The sequence below is a fragment of the Polypterus senegalus genome, chromosome 15, assembly GCF_016835505.1.
Source record: "Polypterus senegalus isolate Bchr_013 chromosome 15, ASM1683550v1, whole genome shotgun sequence".
Lineage (NCBI taxonomy): Eukaryota > Metazoa > Chordata > Cladistia > Polypteriformes > Polypteridae > Polypterus > Polypterus senegalus.
The window spans coordinates 28019830-28040824 of NC_053168.1; the positions used below are offsets into that span (position 1 = coordinate 28019830).

The 20995-nt window shown below is 38.9% G+C and overlaps 1 protein-coding gene across 1 annotated transcript in view; it reads right to left on the minus strand.

Annotated features, from left to right (window-relative positions):
- The window catches only part of trappc9 (trafficking protein particle complex subunit 9), an 851225-nt gene that overhangs the window by 14798 nt on the left and 815432 nt on the right, over window positions 1-20995 (minus strand). Inside the window, exon 22 of the mRNA XM_039737694.1 lies at window positions 358-581. Within this exon, the coding sequence (XP_039593628.1) occupies window positions 358-581 (224 nt within the window). The remainder of the gene's footprint in view (window positions 1-357; window positions 582-20995) is intronic.

Sequence of the window (20995 nt, forward strand, 5' to 3'; positions counted from 1 at the left end):
TAACTACAGAGAAGTCAGAAATTATCTATAATTTCTATTCTCTAATGCTGCAGGGCAGTGGCTCCTGTTATTAACTAATGCTATTCTTAGCCTTTCCATGAAGCTCATGACAGCTATTATTAAGGGTCTATCAATCATGAGATGGCCAATTTTAGTTACCAGCCTACCCCAACAGACAGAAACAAAGTTCTGACCGGAACAAAAACTGGAATGAAAACTGGATCAAAATCTTTCAGCTCAAGAGAATTTCTGGTCATTTGTGAAACAACACTTCCATTTTCTTCTTACTGTTAAATTTGAAAATGCGTTGAGCTGAATGACATACTTATGGCAGAGGTGAGCACAGATGATACTTACTGAATTGATGTAAAAGGTGTTGGAGCCTACAAAGGTGACTGCATCCTGAAGATCATAGTTGTGCACTCCATTCTGGTAGTCCTGGAAAGGTACCATGGTCAGGGCAAAAGGTCCCACGGTGTTCTTACTCCGATTGGTCAGCTTCACTTCCAAGGGTACAAGGTCTCCTACTTTGCACTCAGCCACAGTGTCGCAGTCACACGGTTTTCCATTCACCAAAACATCTGATGAAGTAAGAATAGAAAAAAAAGGAAGATTTAGCAACTAATGAATGCATTTTAAAAATAGTGTCATAAGTTAATAATGGGACGGCGCAGTGGGTTGCGCTGATGCCTCGCAGTTAGCAGACCTGAGTTCGCATTCCCAGGTCCTCCCTGCGTGGAGTTTGCATGTTCTCCCCGTGTTTGCGTGGGTTTCCTCGGGGTACTTCAGCTTCCTCCCACAGTCCAAAGACATGCAGGTTATGCTGCTTGGCGATCCTAAATTGTCCCCAGTGTGTGCTTGGTGTGTGGGTGTGTGTTTGTGCGTGCCCTGTCGTGGGCTGGTGCCCTGCTCGGGTTTGTTTCCTGCCTTGTGCCCTGTGTTGGCTGGGATTGGCTCCAGCAGACCCCTGTGACTCTGTAGTTAGGATATAGCGGGTTGGATAATGGATGGAAGTTAATAATGTTTAATCTATCTATCATATAGTGTTTTGAAATATCCAAAAACCAAAATTGTGACTTTTATTAAATCGAAATTGCATTGTAGTGCAACAGAAAAGTTGTGTAAAAATGTAATATTTTCAATGTTTATTACTTAAGTTATCATTAATTTTCAAACTTACATGCTGCTTACTGTTACTACTTTATTTACTTTTTTAGTGTCAGAAAATTTGTTCACCAAAAAAATATTTATATGGATTTCCACCCATCTATTTAGCACATTTACTACAGATCATTTCAGGGTCTTCACTGCTGTTTCCTTCTACAAAGAAGACAAGGAAGGACCCACCGCTGGACTGAGTTCTGGTCCATCACAGAATGCAATCATGCAAACACCCATTCGTACTTAAAGTGGGGATGTCAGCTTGACCCAGCATTATATTTCAGGGATGTGCGAATGTCTGTAGTACTAGGGTGGTGTACCGTGTTAGCCATTATGAATGTAGTGAAAAGTCAAACAAAATGATACCTTTTATTGCCGTCATTTTGCTTGACTTTTCACTACAGGGATGTGGGAAGAAAATCAGAATACACTAAAAAAAATCAACACTGGCATCAGGAGGACATGCAAACTCCACAAAGTGACAATAATGGGATTTGAACCCAGTCAGTGTAGTGGTGCTGCGAGGAAAGAAGATTTCATTACTTTGAGTACCTCTCAGAGAACTTTATAATATAAAAAATTGAAAAATTTAAATGGGCACCAATGTGGTGCTATTGAGCTCTTTAATAAAGCTTAAAAATTAAAATGAGGATTTGTTTTTAAATATAAAATTAACTAAAAAAAGTGGGAATAAAAAGAAAAACTTCTACTCCAAAATGTTATCGCTTCATTTGTGCTGCATATGAAACGTTTTTTGTTTTTGATGTTCCATCCATCCATCCATTACCCAACCCGCTATAGCCTAACTACAGGGTCACGGGGGTCTGCTGGAGCCATTCACAGCCAACACAGGGCACAAGGTAGGAAACAAACCCCAGGCAGGGTGCCAGCCCACCGCAGGGCACACACAAACACACCCACTGGGGACAATTTAGAATCGCCAATGTACCTAACCTGCATGTCTTTGGACTGTGGGAGGAAACTGAAGTACCCTGAGGAAACCCACACAGAAACGGGGAGAACATCCACGCAGGGAGGACCCGGGAATCGAACCTGGATCTCCTAACTGCGTGGCAGCAGCGCTACCAACTGTGCTGCCGTGCCGCCCTGTTTTAGATGTTGTAGGCCCAATATAAATGAACACGTCATATCCAGCAGGCCAAGGCCTTCATAAACAGAGCAAATGCCACTAAAGTTCTACTTTTGCATAAGGAATACTCTTTAAAATATCAATCCATGTAATGAATCCTCTTAACGTGGTGCTAGGTTTGTAGAAAGCTGGAGGAGATCCAGGCAGCACTTGGTGCAAAGCAGGAATCAGCTTTGTAAATAGTGCCGGCCTGTCATGTTTCTCATGTATCCAGAGCCAGTTCATCTTAAAACAATCTTTAGCATTGCATAGATTATATATTGTGGCTGACGACAGGGGACCTTGCCCCCACCAGGACGCTTGGAAAAGGGAAGGACTGGGAGAGGGGCAACATCTTCCTCGGGGCTCTATCCTACACCGCCCCGCCACCCGGATTACATCAGGGCCACAGATTGGGAGCTTGGAAGCTAAATCCTGTTGGGGTCCGTGGCCACCGCCAGGGGGTACCTGGACAATCCCGGAGCCCTGGATGAGCAGCAGTTCCGCCACACCAGGAAGTGCTGCCGGAAGAGGAACCAAATGCACCTGAAATGCTACCGGGTGCAACATAAAAGGGGCCGCCTCACTCCATTTGTGGAGGCGGAAAAGGAAAAGAGAAGGAAAAGAATGGACTTTGACTTTGGGCTGATTGGTACACTGTGCTGTGTGCTGTAGAAGAAACAAAATAAAAGAGTGTGCTTTTGGACATTGTGTGTCTCAGTGTCTGTCTGTAGCTGGTCTGGTCTTCTACAATAGATAAATATATACACATACACACACAAATACAGTTTATATGTAGTGTATCATACATGTGTGTCTGGGAACCACCTTCATGGCTGGTTGGGACAAGAGCAGGCGCTAAAGCTAATGATACTCTTTCTTTTGTCAAAAGGCTGCTGAAGGAAGACGTGTAGCTCTGCCACACACCCTCAGGAAGAATCTGCCTATTTGGGCACTGGTGCTTTAAATACCAGGCAACCAAGAAGCCAGGCATCAGAACGTCAAAAGAGGAGGACAAAGCATCCGAGTCCCAAGCCATGCAAATGACTGCAAAAACAAGGCTAAACAGGTTGAGCAGGCTGGTGTCCCAGGTTTTAGCCTGTCTATGCTACAATATACTGTACATAGTTATACACAAACTGCCTATAAAAAGTATTTATATTTTATGGTTATACAACTTTAAATCACATTGGATATTATTTGGCTTTTTGACACTGATCAACTGAAAAGGATTATTTAATATCAAAGTGACAGCCAATCTCTGCAAAGTGCTCTGAATAATTACAAATATAAAACACAAAAAAATTGATTGCATACATATTCAATAGGACATAAATCATATCTGGTGCAGCCAATTAGCTTTAGAATTTACAGAATTAGTTCAATGGAGATCACCTGTCTGCAGTCATGGGGATCCAATTGATTGTGGTATAAATGGTGGCCTAACCTACACCATGAAGACAAAAGAAAACTCCAAGCCAACTTCCAGAAAAGGATGACTGAAAAGCACAAATCAGGGGACAGGAAAATATCTAAGACACTGAATATCCCCTGGAGTCCAGTTAAATGAATCATTAAGAAATGGGAAATGTATGTAAGTCTGCTAAAAGCAGGCCTTTCACAAAAACTGAGAACACCTCTGAGAACGCTGGAGAGGTCTGAGGGTCCTCTTTATATGAAGATGCAGAGGCTCAGATTGCAGAGACTGTGCAGACCATAACTGTTTTCTGAGTGCTTCACCAGTCACAGCTTTATGGGACAGAGGCAAAGAGAAAGCCACATGACATCCAATCTGGAGTTTGCCAGAAAGTACAAGAGAGACTCTGAAGGTTCCACGGTCTGATTAGAGCTTTTCTGGCCATCGGACTACATGCCACATTAGGAATAAACCTCACACATCCCCACTGTGAAGCATGGTGGTGGAATCATCATTCTCTGAAGGAGACGACCAAAGGGGCATCAAACTAAATAAAGTACATACTTATGTGATCAATTATTTTGTTTTTAATAATTAATGAATTAATTAATTGAGAACACCTGCAGAGATCTGGTTTTGGTGTGACATTAGTCTTTTTCTGTCCATCCACTATGATTTAATGTTGTATAATAATACAGTGTGTCAACACCATATATATTGCTGCTGCCAGCTCAAGGTCATTGCTCTCATTGCTCCTATACACAAAAAACTTTGGATTAGTGACATATCGAACTTGTTTGGAAGAACTGTTTAAAGTATACTAAAAACATCAGTTGATTCATACTTTTGCTGTAAAACTGTTACTAAACTTCACTTTCAGTGTTTTAAACAAGTAGTATTTGAAGCCTGACCAGTTTTAAAAAGTACCTGGATAATATATCAGGACAACTTAGATTTGAGCTGACCAAAAAATGCTTCCTGGAATGAATGGGGTCTTTTTCTTTGTAAATTTTATGTTTCTGTGTTCTAATTTCTACTTATATGTACTAGCTCATATGGTATATTGCACAACTGCATAATAGCAAGATGATATGATGAAATTCTGCCATTGAACTCCAAAACCTAATCTGGTAGTGGTTTGATGAACTTCATAGATAAGAAAAATAAAATGCCACATTCATGGCTGCGCAACATGGATGCTAACACATTAGCTGAGCCCACTGGATATGGACTAGCAATGCGGATGGCACCCATGTTGGTTATCAATAAACAGTTCTTGGCCCTGCTTGAGATTTATATATTCAAAAATGATGGGTGAATATAATGGGCAGCTGTGGGCACATGAGAGAGGGCCTTCATGATTTTACTGCAGTATGTGGAAGTACTCCATTATGAATGAACGAAGAAAAACAAGAATGCAGTTTTTGATTATTTTTGTCATGTCATGTCAATGAAGATGTTCACAACTGAATATTAATTATCAAACACATTAGAGGGTCAGCTCAAGTTGGACGGTTGGGAGACAAAGTCAGAGAGGCGAGATTACGTTGGTTTGGACATGTGCAGAGGAGAGATGCTGGGTATACTGGGAGAAGGATTTTAAGGATAGAGCTGCCAGGGAAGAAGAAAAGAGGAACATCTAAGAGAAGTTTTATGGATGTGGTGATAAAGAGGACATGCAGGTGGTGGGTGTAACAGAACAAGGTACAGAGGACAGAAAGATATGGAGGAAGATGATCCACTGTGGCAAGCTCTAACGGGAGCAGCCGAAAGAAGAAGATCTTTAATGAGGACTTACTGTAGAGTTTCTTCCCATTTTCATCTGAATCTGCTACAACAGTCCAAATATATGTCACTTAATTGGTTGGCTACATTTTATTGTCCCAGAATAAGAAGGGGCCTTCAGAAAGTCTGCAGGAGTTCACTTTGCACCAATTGCTGCCCTGATTCTGATCTTGACCAGAATTAATTGGGTCAGTAAAACGGAAGGGCCGAAGGATGTTTTTGGTCCTGCGCATTGCATCACAGTAGCCTGAATACACAATGAGGTGCGTTTCTTTAAGACCTTCTGGTGTATGTTAAGAAAAGTGCTTATCTTTCAGGACACCATTCTCCCACCATTCAACAGTATATTGTGGTTATTAAAGATGGCATACTCTTCTGTCTGAAATGAGAGAAGGCTGGATTTGTTTGAAAAGAGTGGTGCTTTTAGAGGAAACCTTGCACAATAAATGCATCTAGTCATCAATTCATTACCCAAAGCCCCTTTATCTTGAACAGGGTGACTGCTTACTTCATTATAAATTTCACTGTGATAATTAATGTATCTGGAAAACTTAAAACTGCTGCACTTTACTTTCTCTGATATTTGAAAATGCCCTCTCTAACCCAAAAGACACATGATTCATCCCACTTGCTACTGGCACTTCAAACGTGTTTGCTACCACTTTGATTTCCAGCATGCTGGCTGGCTGTGCAGCTTGGCATTCAAAAGGCTGCACGGCACAAAACAACGAACCATGTGCACAAGTTTTTTTTTTCTGCTGTTTAGAAGGCTAAATAACTTAACTGCTTATTTATTCTCAGTTACTTTACCGCCCAAGCTATTTTCTTACTCTTTCTCCTTGTCAACATCTGTTTTATAGTCTCAGCCATGCGAGTGCATTATCGGGTTCTTTCTGTCTCATGGGTGTTAGGTCTCAAAAAGAAATACGGTGTTAATATCCACACCATTTGCTCTTAAAGTTACTCTGCTAGGCTTACTTGGTTAAATATTCAGAGCTGTAGTGTTGGCAATCAGTGGGGTATATTGCTATGCCACCTGCCAGCATTATTTCATAAGTCACAAAATATGAGCAAGTAATTGTTTCTGTTCCGCAGTGGTCTAAATGGAGGCAGTGAGGCTGGGCTTCCTTGAATTACACTGGCGAGACTGCTAGAAAAAATAAATACAGGATAAAAATAGAATTTGGAATGGCACAGGTTTATGGGCATAAACATAAATCCACTCATCCCTTATGAATGACAGTTTTTAACTTTCCCAAAAATTAATATTTGCTGAGTGTGTTTTAATCCTGACAGCCGAATTAAAACAAACACTTGAAGCATTTGGAAGAGATACTGATGGAGAGCATTTTTTAAATTGTGTGAGTGGTAGACAGTAGTCTAGTTGTTAAAGCGCTGGGCTATAAATTAGACTGTTGGTTCAGCCTCCAACACTGACTCTCCTCATGCAACAGGACATATGGTAACACTAAACGACTCTGTACTCATAAGAAGTAATACCATAACACACTGGTAGCAAAGAAGGAGACAACCCTGGATGGGACACCCTGGCAATTAATAATTATCAAACTGCCTAATGCACATGTCTTTGGGAGGTGAGAGGAAAACCAAAGAATTCGTAAAACTCACAAAGTGATGGAGGGACCAAGCAGGCTCTACACAGACAGGAGTTGGGTGCAGGATTTCAACCCAGGATGCTGAAGCAAAATGATCTGCCGCTGCAGTAATTCGTAAACTCTGGTTGTGATCCTCATAGAGATAATTGTGATGGTTCACCACATGATTGTGCAAATTAGCCAAGTTTGTCTAAATTACGGACATGTCTTCTTCTTCCTGCGGATGCTCCCATTAGGGGTCGACACAGTGGATCATCTTCCATATCTTTCTGTCCTCTGCATCTTGTTCTCTTACACCCATCTCTTGCATGTCCTCTCTCACCACATCCATAAACTTTCGCTTCAGCCTTCCTCTTTTCCTCTTCCCTGGTAGCTCTATCCTTAACATCCTTCTCCCAATATACTCAGCATCTCTCCTCTGCACATGTCCAAACCAACACAATCTTGCCTCTCTGACTTCGTCTCCCAACCGTCCAACATGAGCTGACCCTCTAATGTACTCATTTCTAATCCTATCCATCCTCGTCACACCCAATGCAAATCTTAGCATCTTTAACTGTGCCACCTCCAGCTCTGTCTCCTGCTTTCTGGTCAGTGCCACTGTCTCCAACCCATATAACAAAGCTGGTCCCACTACCGTCCTGTAGACCTTCCCTTTCACTCTTGCTGATACCCGTCTATCACAAATTACTCCTGGCGCTCTTCTCCACCCATTCCACTCTACCCGTTCTCTCTTTTTCACCTCTCTTCCACAATCCCCATTACTCTGTACTGTTGATCCCAAGTATATAAACTCATCCACCTTCGCCAACTGTATTCCCTGCATCCTCACCATTCCACTGATCTCCCTCTCATTTACACACATGTATTCTGTCTTGTTCCTACTGACCTTCATTCCTCTCCCCTCCAGAGTATATCTCCACCTCTCCAGGGTTTCCTCAACCTGCTCCCTACTATCACAATGTCATCAGCAAACATCACAGTCCACGGGGACTCCTGTCTAATCTTGTCTGTCAACCTGTCCATCACCATTGCAAATAAGAAAGGGCTCAGAGCTGATCTTTGATGTAATCACACCTCCACGTTGAATGCAACCGTCACTCCTACCGCAGACCTCACCACTGTCACACTTCCCTCGTACATATCCTGTCCAACTCTTACGTACTTCTCTGCCACTCCCGACTTCCTCATACAGTACCACAGCTCCTCTCGAGGCACCCTGTCATATGCTTTCTTCAGGTCCACAAAGACGCAATGCAACTCCTTCAGGCCTTCTCTAAACTTCTCCATCAACATCCTCAGAGCAATCATTGCATCTGTGGTGCTCTTTCTTGGCATGAAACCATACTGCTGCTCACTAATCATCACCTCACTTCTTAACCTAGCTTCCACTACTCTTTCCCATAACTTCATGCTGCGGCTCATCAATTGTATTCTCCTGTAGTTACTGATGGAGAAGTAATATAACAATTTCTATTCAACATACTGTTTATTGTGGTAGCATGTGACTCATCACAAAGAAGTTTTGTTTCTATGGTATGTAAATAGAATACATTTTCCCATGATACTACCATCACTCTTACATCCTATGAACAACCAACTGAGATGACTGACACGGAAAGACACATATAAGAAAAGGGGAGTCAGGCAAGCTTTTGAGGTGAAGACCCTGTCGGTATCAGATGTGGCACAATGATGTGATGAGTTTGTGGTGTTGTGTAGACGAAGTGAAAGGGGGAGCTACAGTACATTGTACTGTGACAGTTTTGTATGCTAAATGCAGTAACAGTGATCAACTGTCTGGTATCACATATATTGAATCCAAATCTGTAATGGAACTGCAAGGAAGATTTTACATTGAGTTTATCGTGACTTAGTGAAATTCTATTTTGAAGGGGATCAATATCGTACAGTCAACTGGCAATGTGAAAGACATGTTTGTTGAAACATTGGGAAATGTGGGGACATCAGAAAATATCAAAAGGCTGTAGTGAGGGCGGTTGCTGTTCTGCACGACATCAATTGGTCACATTAAACACAGGTTGGACTATTTGTAAGATTCCTTATCAAGATGTATCCTATCATGCTACAAAATACAAACAGCACAGTCATACTTGAATAGAAAGAAAATCATTTACTGTTTCATATTACAGTACATAACCATTGTTATTTGTCTATGTATGTCTCTGCTGTCATTATGTAAAAATACAATTCTTGGATTCCACTGTGGTATTGATTTTCTTATTTGGATCCTCAGATTATGAATTTTAAGAATCCCAGTGCTACTGTTATTATTTAAAATTGAGTCTCTTCTGCTCCCCACTCTTCCACCACATCTACCCATCCATTTTGAAACTTGAACTGTAAAAATAAATGAAGTTGTGTCTGTAATTGTTAGTTAGGATAGACTGATATCCCACGCAGAGCTGATTTCTGTAAGACACAAAAGTTTCCACCTCCCTGCAACACTATAATTGCATTACAGACATGGGTTTGATGGATGAACTTATTCCATTAGAAAATGTTAGAGGTCAGGAGATTATCACAGCAGCACTCCAACAAAGAATAAGATGTGAGTCCATCATAGTGCACCTAATGATCAATCATAAAATGCTAATGCAGAATCAGCAATTAAACACCAATTAGCCCAACTCATACAGTAGGTCTTTAGGATGTAGAAGACAAACAGAACACCTTCAAAATACCCTCACCACACACGTAGAATGTATAGGCTCCTCAAAGCCATTGGCTAGGCCAGGACTGCACCATGAAATATAATCTTGTTTGTTAGTAGTAATATTAATATTAGCACCCCTATTATCATTACATTTTTGGCAGCTTTTTTAAATTAAAACTTTTCAAATAGAACACTGGGGCACAGATGGAAGCTGGACAAAGGTAAATTTCACAAAAACATGACAAAGGTGTTTTTTAACAAAAATAACTTTACTTAAGTCAAATAAGTCATCATGAGGGAAAATGGACTTTAGCCCTAATGACCTTCAGATCTTCTTGTTGTGATATCTTGCAATGGTATGTGAATTGGTATTGATGAACTATGCTGGGCTGAATATCTTGTTCTTGTCAAACTTATTGCAATGTATGACTCAATCTTTATTTCATTTAGTATCTTTCGTAACGAAAAGCACAAAACAGGTATTTTACAAAGTGGGGTGGAGGAAATTGCCCAGTGTTGTTTTGTTGCCTGGTATATTGGTATGTAATGTTCAGCTGTCTAATTTTCACTGGTTTAGAAGAATCATATGATATTTTATGATGTTGTTCTTGTATAGGGGATACTCGACTTTTTCAGCTGAGAGATCTCAAGTGATAGACCTTAGTATGAAAGTCTTGTCAAGAAAAGCTGAAAGACAAAGAAGGATTTGGAGTATTTTGCTAATGTAGATTATCTAGCTTTTGATTCCCATGGTAAAATAAAGTTGAGCTTAGTGATAATGATGTCTGAAACATTTTTTGTGTGTTTTAAGAAACTGTAAAAAGTTTTGGTATGCTCTGTTAGCAGATATAAAATAAATAAGCCAGGTGTTTTGTGCTTTTTATTGGACAATTTTCAGTTCTGTCTCAGCTGCAACTTGAAAATGGACACTTTCCGTTCAGTTGCTACTTTTCTGACATTTTTATAAGTGCTCAGCTCAGCTGCAAAAATAGACACTTGCAAGGAACAAGTCACTTTCTCTTCTGCTTTGTAAAAACTAAAATGGACACTTAAATTGAGCTGTCTCTTAGCTGTTAGGCACCTGGAAAAGTGCTCTGTTTCTAGAATGAAATATTTCTCTTTTCATTTTTCAATCAAAGCTATATATAATTTGCAACTAAACAAAACAAGCCATCTAAGAATTGTCATCTGAGATTAAATGAAGACTTGAACCACCCAGGTTGGTATGATTCTTTGTATCGCTTAGATTTGCAGCTATCAGTTTTGTTGCAAATAAATATAATTTGTAAATGGGAGTTTAAATCAAACATTATGGGATGCTTTCTATTAGCACAGCCGAGAAGCTAGAATATTCACTGCTCTTCTTGATTTGGTCCTTCAATTATTAGCCTTTCACATTTAAAAGGATAAACAAATTTGACTGAGCAGAAACAAAGATTTGTCTTATCCAACATCAATACAAACCTCTACACCTAACAATCAAAGTAAAAACAATTAAAGCAAAAATTAGAACTGGGAAATTTTAACAGCACAACTAAGACTTTCGTGAAGATAGGTTTTCTCTAAAATACACAGAATTGGATAGTCTGATATACCATAAATTAAACAATGCAACCTTTGGGACCACACACCATAGCAACTGCTATCGTGTCATGACAATGGCAATACAAAAATGGTGGCATCCAGGATAAAATAGAATGGTGAAACAAAGCCAGAAAATAATTTCTAGTAACTGTTAATAATTCATATGACAGAAATAAACACAAAAATCAGATTTAGCATCTCAAAAACACATACTGGGAAGTAACCATTAATAAAAAAAATTCTTAAACAGACTCACAAAAATATGCCAACATACAAAATCGTAACATTAAGGACATGAGAGGACATGCTTATGAAGCCCTCTATTAGTAGTAAGCTGGGTTGAAGTAAAGAATTAAAAGTAAAGGGAGTCCCTTTCAGCAAGCTGCCTGCCATTACAGGTCCATTGGGTTGAATATGCAGATTACAATCTGGACAGAGAGACAGGTAAGAGGTTACAGGAAACAGTTGTAGAGCTGGTTTTGAAATTTCTTTGAAAAGAACCCGAGAGTTGAGTTGGTACTGTTGGTGTCAGGTGCATGTCATAGGTGATCTGATAAAATGATAAAACAGTTGTAGATACCCAATGTAATATGAACTTTGGTTGAGTAATACATGCCTGCTGGACTTAAACTATGAGAATACATTTTTAACAAGTAATGGGAATTAGAAAGTCTGTGCTGTTGGATAGTTATTCAGAACACAAGCAGTTTAACACAAAATATGCCTGAGCACTGCTGGCAACACATACTTAATTTAACTCATGTGGTCTAGATAGGTCACTCACTGGAATTTAAAAACAAAATATGGTAATTTAATTCACACCTTAGACCCTGAGCAAGCCACTTAGCCTGCAGGTAGAAAGACAGAAACATTTGTACTTTACACTTCTGCTCTGTAATTCATTATGCATAAATGTGCACAATTTATTGGGATAAGAAAAAAAAAAAAGTTATAGTTTGGCGTTGAGTACACACAACGAAAAAATAAAGAATACAAAATAAAAGTATTGTATATTCAGTATACACCAAACCAAATATAAGAATTTTCTACATTTTGAAAAGACTTTACTTCATTTAGCAGGGTAACGGCAGTCCAATTCCCGACAGCAACACCAGCATATGTAGAAGCAGTAGCCCGGAGCACAGCAACGTAAAATTAGCATCTGCTTAGTGTGGGTCACGCTATAGTGAGCCTTTAATGTGGATATATAAATAAAAAATATCTTTGAAATTGTGAACACACACTATATATATATATATATATATATATATATATATATATATATATATATATATATATATATATATATAAAATTGGGACTTTTAATGGAATAAGGATTTTATAGTCAATAAAGCCCATCCACATGCAACACCTGGCTAGGCGGTTATATATAGTTTTAAAATGTGTGTTGCTAGGAGACATGCAGATTGTAGGTGAGGATTTTCAAAACAAAACAAGACAAGACAGAGTAAATTTAATGGTTTCAACAGTAAAACACTGTTGGTTTCAAGACTGATGAACAAATAATAAAACTAAGCATTTATGTTAAGAATATAAAATATTTAGAAACATTATTTTCATATAACTTCCTAAAAGTATGATCAACTTTGAAAATTTTGTCAACTTTATTGTCCAAGATGGTTAGAAGAATCAGTCTAGCTAAGGTTGATATAGACAGCTACAACATTTTTTAAATTTAATACAAATGTTAAAGAGAGCTTGGACAATCTGCCTATCCAAGTCTGCTAGAGAAAATTAAACTGAGATATTTATTATAAGTTGTTAGCAACTACTGTATTATTTTACTTGCACATACCAGTTATTATAGTTTAAACTATTTGCCCAGCTTGTAAGAGACAAATGCAGCTTTCCACCCATACATGTTAGTTTGTAGCAGCTAGGATATATCTATTTATTCAGAATTATTAGGCACTCCAACTGCAGTCTAAAAATAAAAGCTTGTTAGGGACTACAGCAGCAATTTACTTAAGCATTCTGCATAGTGACAGGTAGGGTGACCTGTTTAATAAAGCATGTCAGTGGCCACTATAATGATCCATTAATTTCTTAGAAACTGAGGTTGAACAATTTACACAGACTATCTATATAATAGTCAAAGAAATAGCATTGCTTTTATTATTAAAAAAAAATTCAACTGATGTTGCCCTCATTTCTAACCACTGCCACATGAAATATGAACCAAGATTGGTAGTTACTGTCTATTAACAACACTGAATACAGACTTCAATTTGTTTTAAAAATGTAAAGCTAACCTTTATTAAAATTACTAATGAACTAAAATTGTAAATAGTATTAAACTACATTGTATATTTTCAATTCAATTAATATTGTGTAAAGCGGTCTTCACTTAATTTCTTTACGCCACTTACATTGTTACAAATGCTGCAGTTTTTAATACCTAAAGAGTCTCTTGGGTCTGTCCCTGGGCATTCTACAAGTATGACATGCCTGATATGCATCCCGCATGACAGATCCAAGGATTAACCTAACTATGTATCTTAAGCACCTCAGCCGGCTCCCCTCAACCTGGACAAGCAGAGGTTCTTCTCTGAGGTCCTCCTGTATTGTTGTGATACTCATTTTATTTTCAACACACATGCTTGTGATCTCATTCTTTTGGTGATTACCCATGTCTAGTTACCATAAACAAGAATCAGGTTATAGCCTACTCTGAATAGTTCCTTGGTGTAGACATGGAAAAAAAAATTCCTCTCTGCAACTTGAAATCACATTCACCAGAACAAACTCCAATTGTATGGCACCCAGGTGCGTATCCTCACACCACTCCAGGCCCTCTCCAGGTAACAAACTAACCATCTTTGATCCAAAAGTCTGGATCCAGACCTCAAGTTTTCAACATACAGTATGTGACTCCAACTATACCTAGCCAGTATGTTTTGCTGCACAAGGTCTGGTTTCTTTCCATAGCAGCGTAGTTACGTCTCACATCCCAAGAGTCAAATTCCACTTGATTTGTCCCACTCTATTCTGTTGCCTGACTGGCATTGCTGACCACCCTCATTATTTACTTTGGGGCTGCTGAGCCTACACGGTAGCCTTTTTAGACTAAGTATGTCTGGGATTATAAGTCACCTGACTGGGGTATGTGGCGCACACACTACTCTCAGAACAAGACACTGCTAGTAAATTAGCAAATATACTCTATCTATATACTTAAACACACATTAAAGGAGAGCAATGCAAAAGACAGAATATAGCTCAGTGAAAAAGAATTTAATGTTTTCCAGTTTAGCTATTTATGCAGTAAATTCCCAAGCCATGAAAGAAACATAAAAATAGAACTAACATTAAGTGCTATTTGTAAAGAAAGAGACCCCTCCCAGCTATTTATAACATCTCTGTGGAAGCGTAATCCTGCTTCTTATGCTCTGTAATTTGCATTATACTCCATGGAATTCTTCAAGATGGATCAGATATGCTTTATTTGAATTTAGGAGAAGACTAAAGTGTTAACCACTTCAAGTCATTAAGTAGTAGTAGAGCTATCATGTGTACAGTTAAATTCTTACTTGCATATCCGACTAGGACAGAAGGGTCTAGCTGCAGACCTCCAGTAGCTGCAGACCTCCAGTGACAGACCTCTCTGTGGCTGCTCCTCCTGCAGGATCCTTTAATGTCATTCAGTGGGTCCAGAGAATTAAAACATTGGTTTAGGTCAGGGGTTCTCAACGTCGGTCCTGGGGACCCCTTGTGGCTGCGGCTTTTTGTTCCAACCAGCTTCTGTTTTTAATTGGAGTCCTGGGCTAATTAAGTGAACTGGTATTTCCCAGATTATGTGTTTTGGGAACACTATAAAAATGAGAAAACTAAGTTTGGTTAAAAAAAAATATATATATATATGCATTAAAATGTACTAGGTAGTTATATAGGAATAATGTATTTTTTTTTTGTTTTTAGCAATATATCCATCTTGATTTTCATTCTACTTTTCCAGGTGTTCTAATTGTTTAATTAATATATTATTTACTAATTAGTTAGTCTGATGCTAAAGTAGTTGCAGCCTTTCATGATTCAGTGTCGTTTGCCTGGGTGTCTGTTCTGCTCGTTTTTAATTGCCATTAATAAGATTCAATGAAGAAAGCAAACTGCACAGAGAAAGGGTGAAATATAATGAAAGCGACAAAAGGGAGTTAAGCATTTCAATCTATAGCAAAAGCAGAAATATTTCTAAATGTAAAAATCATGCCTCTGTGCTTTGTTAATGTACAGTAGAATAAGAGAACAGAAAAAAAAAATACCTGCTAATTAATTGAGATCAGTTGTCACTGATTATAAATCTGGTTAGAAGAAAAACCTGAAGCCACAGGGGGTCCCCAGGACCGACTTTGAGAACCCCTGGTTTAGTGAATGAATGTATGTGTGCATGTAAAGCCAAATATGGATGATGAGCATAAATAAATGCATAAGCATAGATGAACCTTAATAAAAGCCTAATATCATATATTAACAAGTGTACAACTTCGATAACACATTATAAAAGTTTTATATCTGAGCAAAAGGCAGAAACCTCCTTAAAACGAATTAGATTGAGTGGGCATTTCCCCAGCTAAAATCTTAAAGTACTGTCCAGGATAAATATACTGTAATGAATACTGACATTTAAAGACTAAGACAGCAAACAGCAATTAAGCCCAACAACGGGTGCATTAATTAAACAACGACAAAATGTCCAATCAAACAGTGCCAGTTGAAGCTCATATGGAGCCCGAAGCAAGTGGGGTTTTTTTGGAGGTGTTTGAGGGTGAGATTCTGCCTCTGTGTCCAGGATGTGCATAAAGTGCATTGAGACATTTAGGATCAGTGCCTGGAGTGGGCAGCCCCTGATTTACGTAGATGGCACCCCTCAGATGATGCTGTCCTAGGGGGTAGCCTGTGTTACCTAATAGATTGACTGGTTCTGCACCCATACCTTGGGAAGCCCGTTGTTAGTTTTGTACACTTTTATGTTGCTACAGGCCACAGAATTAACTTCATAAAACAACAAATGTGCACTTGGCACTACTGTACCCTGTCATGAAGCACGGCTAGGATTTCTGATCGACATTCCCACTGTTGTGCTTTCTCTCTGTGATACAACAGAATCATTTCTCATCTTATGCATGGGACTGCTATTTATTGGGTGGGGACGAACATAAACCATGTTACAGAAATACACAATAAACTTTAGAAAGCTATTAGAAAACTGAATGGCAGAAATATCATTTGAAGGTTTTTCCAAAATATAACAAAACCTTAAGTTCACTTAAAATGGCTATTTGGTTTAATGTATTTTTGTCTTTTTTCTTGAGACAAAGTACCCCAGAAGATAGAACACAACAAACATAAGACAAATGAGAGGAGACCATTCAGTCCATCTAGCCTGTTTGTTTAACTAGTGGCTAAGCTGTCCCAATATCTCATCCAGATTCTTCTTAAATGTTGTCAAGGTTTCTGTTTCAACTCCATGTCTCGGTAGTTTGTTCCAGAATCCTCTTAATATCCACTGATGTCCTCGAGTACATGATTCAAAGAATGTTGCTGGATCAACTTTATCAATGCCTTTGAGGATTTTAAATATCTGGATTAGGTCCCCATAAAGTCTCCTCTGCTCGAGAATAAACAGGTTTAAATCTCTGAGTCTGTCACAGTAGGACACGTCCTTAAGTTGTAGGGTGCACTTCTCTGCACAGCTTCATGTGCTGTTATATCTTTTTTGTACCATGGTGACCAGAACTGCACACTGTACTCCAGATATGGCATTACCAGTGCATTATATAGTTTGAGGATATTGTCCCTTGACTTAAATTCAAAACTTTTTATGATATAACCTAACATTTTATCTGTCTTTCAACTGATTCTGTCCATTGTTTATTCATTGAAAATGTTACATCAACATAAACCCCAACATCCTTTTCAGAGGTTGAATCCTGCAGCTCAGTGTCTCCCATCTTATTTTATAGTTGATGTCCCTTTGGCCCACAGTACATTAAAGTAAATTTTCCAGGTGTTTGCCCAGTTCTGAAGGTTGTCCAGGTCTTTTTGCTGCCTCCTCAGTATCTGCCATCCCTCCAATTTTAGTGTCATCTGAAAATTTCACAAGTTTCCTAACTACACCAGAATCAATGTCACTAATATAAACACTATGCTTGTCCTGTATAAGGACACATTCTCAAACCCAGCAGCATTCTCTTAATCTACTTCAGGGTTGTGGGCGTCACTCAGAATTATTAGACACAAAGTAGGAACAAACCCTAAACGGGGTGCCAGTCTGTTACACAGTCACTTACACTACATTAGGCTTAGCCAGTTATGAGTCCCAAATTAAAGAAAAAGGCACATTTTCGGAATGTAGAAGGAAAACTGGAGCATCCATGCAGAGAAAGCACAAAGCGTGAGGTTTGTAACTGGGTCTCTGGAGCTGAGAAGTGGCACTGTTATCCATTGTACCACCATGACTCACTAAAGAGCTTCATCTGATTTCTAAATTCTAATTTGTTCTGGTGAGGGTCATGAAGAAAGGGGCTGAGACGAATTGTCTTTTAAAGCAGTTATATTCAGTTAATTCTGAGGAATTCTATGCGTCACCAAGTCAAACAGAGACAGACACTGACAAGGGGGCAACAATCAGGGGCAAGGCAGTTGAACTTGGGATGCTGGATTAATAAGAGACTGCCTTCAGTGAGGTGACCTTCTGTTATACTGCTTTGGCAGTAATAAAGAGTCAGAGGTTTATTGTTTAACTAAATTAAATTGACACATTTTCATTTATTCTTGCTGATTGTCAGAGTAAAAGCAACTACATGTAGCTAATTTTTTCAGTTGTTAAATATAATGCAGCCAGGACAGATTACGAGAATCCATAAACCAAATTAATCTTTACATTTTTAATGATATTAACATAACCAGCTAATCTGAACACATTCACCACCAACTCAAGTCTCTTGCTGCCCGTCCTGCTCGCTCTTTGCTCATCCCGCCATTAAGCAGGTGTATGATTTACAGCACTTCTGTCGCTGAGTAAACAGAAGCGCGGTGAGACTTGGGCTCTTGGGGCCTCCTCGTGATTGAAACCCAATGAGCTAGAATTAATGGCAGATATTAAAGGGTCTTATTTCAGGTCACAAGCGTCTGTCTATGAAGCTCAAAAAGAAAAAACAAAAAAAAAAAAGCACACAGACGCACAAATACAGAGCACAGATTGTGGGAACTGAAAGAAATTCATAGATTAAGTACAAATAATTAAAAAAAGCAATATTACATTTACTTATTTGGCTGAAACCTTTATCCAAGGTGGCTTACAACTGGATTTCTTTTTTGGTTTTTCAGTTGGAGCACAGGTGGGTCAAGTCACTTGCTCAGGGTCATACAGTGTCAGTAGTGCGATTTGAACCCACAACTTCAGGGTTTGAAATTCAAATTCTTAACCACTACACCACACTGCCTGCCCTGTCTACATTAGTCCAGTTCTGGACAGTAAACATGATGCCGAAAAGTCCTGAAATATTCTTTGGCCGATTAATACAAAATCCAGAGATATTTTTAGTTTCCTGTATAATTTTAACAATGCCATATACCAATGGTCCTGCAATGGGCTGTGATCTAAATTGTGAATGATACTGCGCTCCCCATGACTATAAATTAGAATAAGTAGGTTTGTGAATTTTATATTATTTGTATTTAGCATAAAATACGTATTATTCATTTACAAACCTGCATCACTCAATGTTATTGTAACCTATCCTAGCAACTCCAGATAATAAGCAGGAAAAGACCCTTGAACATGGTGGCAGGCCATTGTGTGGCACCACAATGCATACACAAAGACTGATTCATACATGCCAGGTTGGAGTCATTTTTAAACACAAGACATGTTTGAAATGTGGTTAAGGAACATGTGATGCCCCGTGCAATAGCACCCTTGTACAGATTCTAATTCTCTGCATCTATTGTCATAACCCAACGACTAGATGGTGGGAGATTTATACACAGAACAAACGTTACAAAAACAGAGATTCTATGGCAGATATATTTACATAAACACAGTGACTCTACTCCATTGGGCCTTTGAGCAAGACCCTTAACCTGCAATTGCTTCTTCCTGGTTATGACGTTAATCTGCATCCAGCCCTACAAGCAGGACCTCCAAATTAGAGTAAAAACTTGGGGGCTGGTGGCAGGATTGGCACTCCAGCCACCATAAAAAAAAACCCTCACATTGTTCCATTGTGGTGCTGAGGTGTCAACCTGCTGTACTCAGGTCCCAATTCAGGTGGTTCATTGTGTGATGCATGCTCCTGAAGGTTCGATGACAACTAGGCGACAGTCAATTCAGCGAAAGACAACTCGGAGAAAGGACAACTTGACGAAAGGACAACCCGGTAAAAGACAACCCAGCGAAAATACAAGTCAGCGAAGAAACAACTTGGCAAAATGCAACTTGGTGACATCCTTTACCAGTTAGGTAATAGTTGGGCTCAAAGAGATTTTTTAATTATATTTAAATGACAATATGATTTAAAACGTTGAAAATAAATTTCTATAACTGACGAATGAACTTTATTCTGCAGATGTAACAAACTTTATCTTATATTATCTTCTGCAGCCAAAATTGCTAATCCTTCATATAAACTGTATTGATTGTAATCATATGATAATGATATTTAGAATACAAAAGGTGACCAGCGAGTACAGCTTAAGGAATATCTTTACACTCAACGCATTGGGATTCTCATAAAGCAGGTGATTCTGTGGATTTTCTGGCGCCCTACGTTGTCATTTAAATATCATTAAAAAATCTCTTTGAACCTAACTATTACCTAGATGGTAAAGGATGTCGCCGAGTTGTCCTTTCACCGAGTTGTCCTTTCGCCCAGTTGCCCCTGAATGGCTCTGGAAACAACGGTGTCTTGCAATTGCTAACACTATTTACTGCAAGAACACAAATAAGCAAAAAAAAAATAGGTGTAAGTCAACTTTTACATTATATATAGTGGCTCCAAATCAAGCGGTGATGAAAAAAAGACAAACAAAAAGAATCTTCTTCCTACATCAGTTAATATGGTTCAAGAAATGCAGACAGAAAAACAATCAAAAATCAAACAGTAAATGAGTCAAAAAAATATAGTACAGAAACACACTATTCAAATTCCAGATCACTGTTGCAAAAATACACTCAATTGGAGGGGAATCTAACTATACTCTATATACAAAAACGAGCAATGTTCTCCTTACTGCTCTTCAGCTCAGGAGTGTAGAAAATAGCAAGAGGTCTGAAGACAGTCAAAAGATGACCCCCAGTGGAAAGAACAACAGTTTTATACAGCCGGCCTTTTCCATCGGGCCAGTCCTCCCGTATGTCTTCCTGTCTACACGTATCAACAAAGACATAGAGATGTCCACTGTTACACCCTAATCAAGTGAACGCACTTTCTCACATACGTACGTGTGTGTGTGTGTGTGTAGTCGCACACTCAAACATCGCAAGTTCATTGCTATTTGTTAACTCCTATTGGTAATTAAATCTGACCTTCATAATCTTTATTGAATACAAAACAAAAATAATGCTCTTATCTACACATGTATGCTGGCAACTAAGCTTCTGCTCT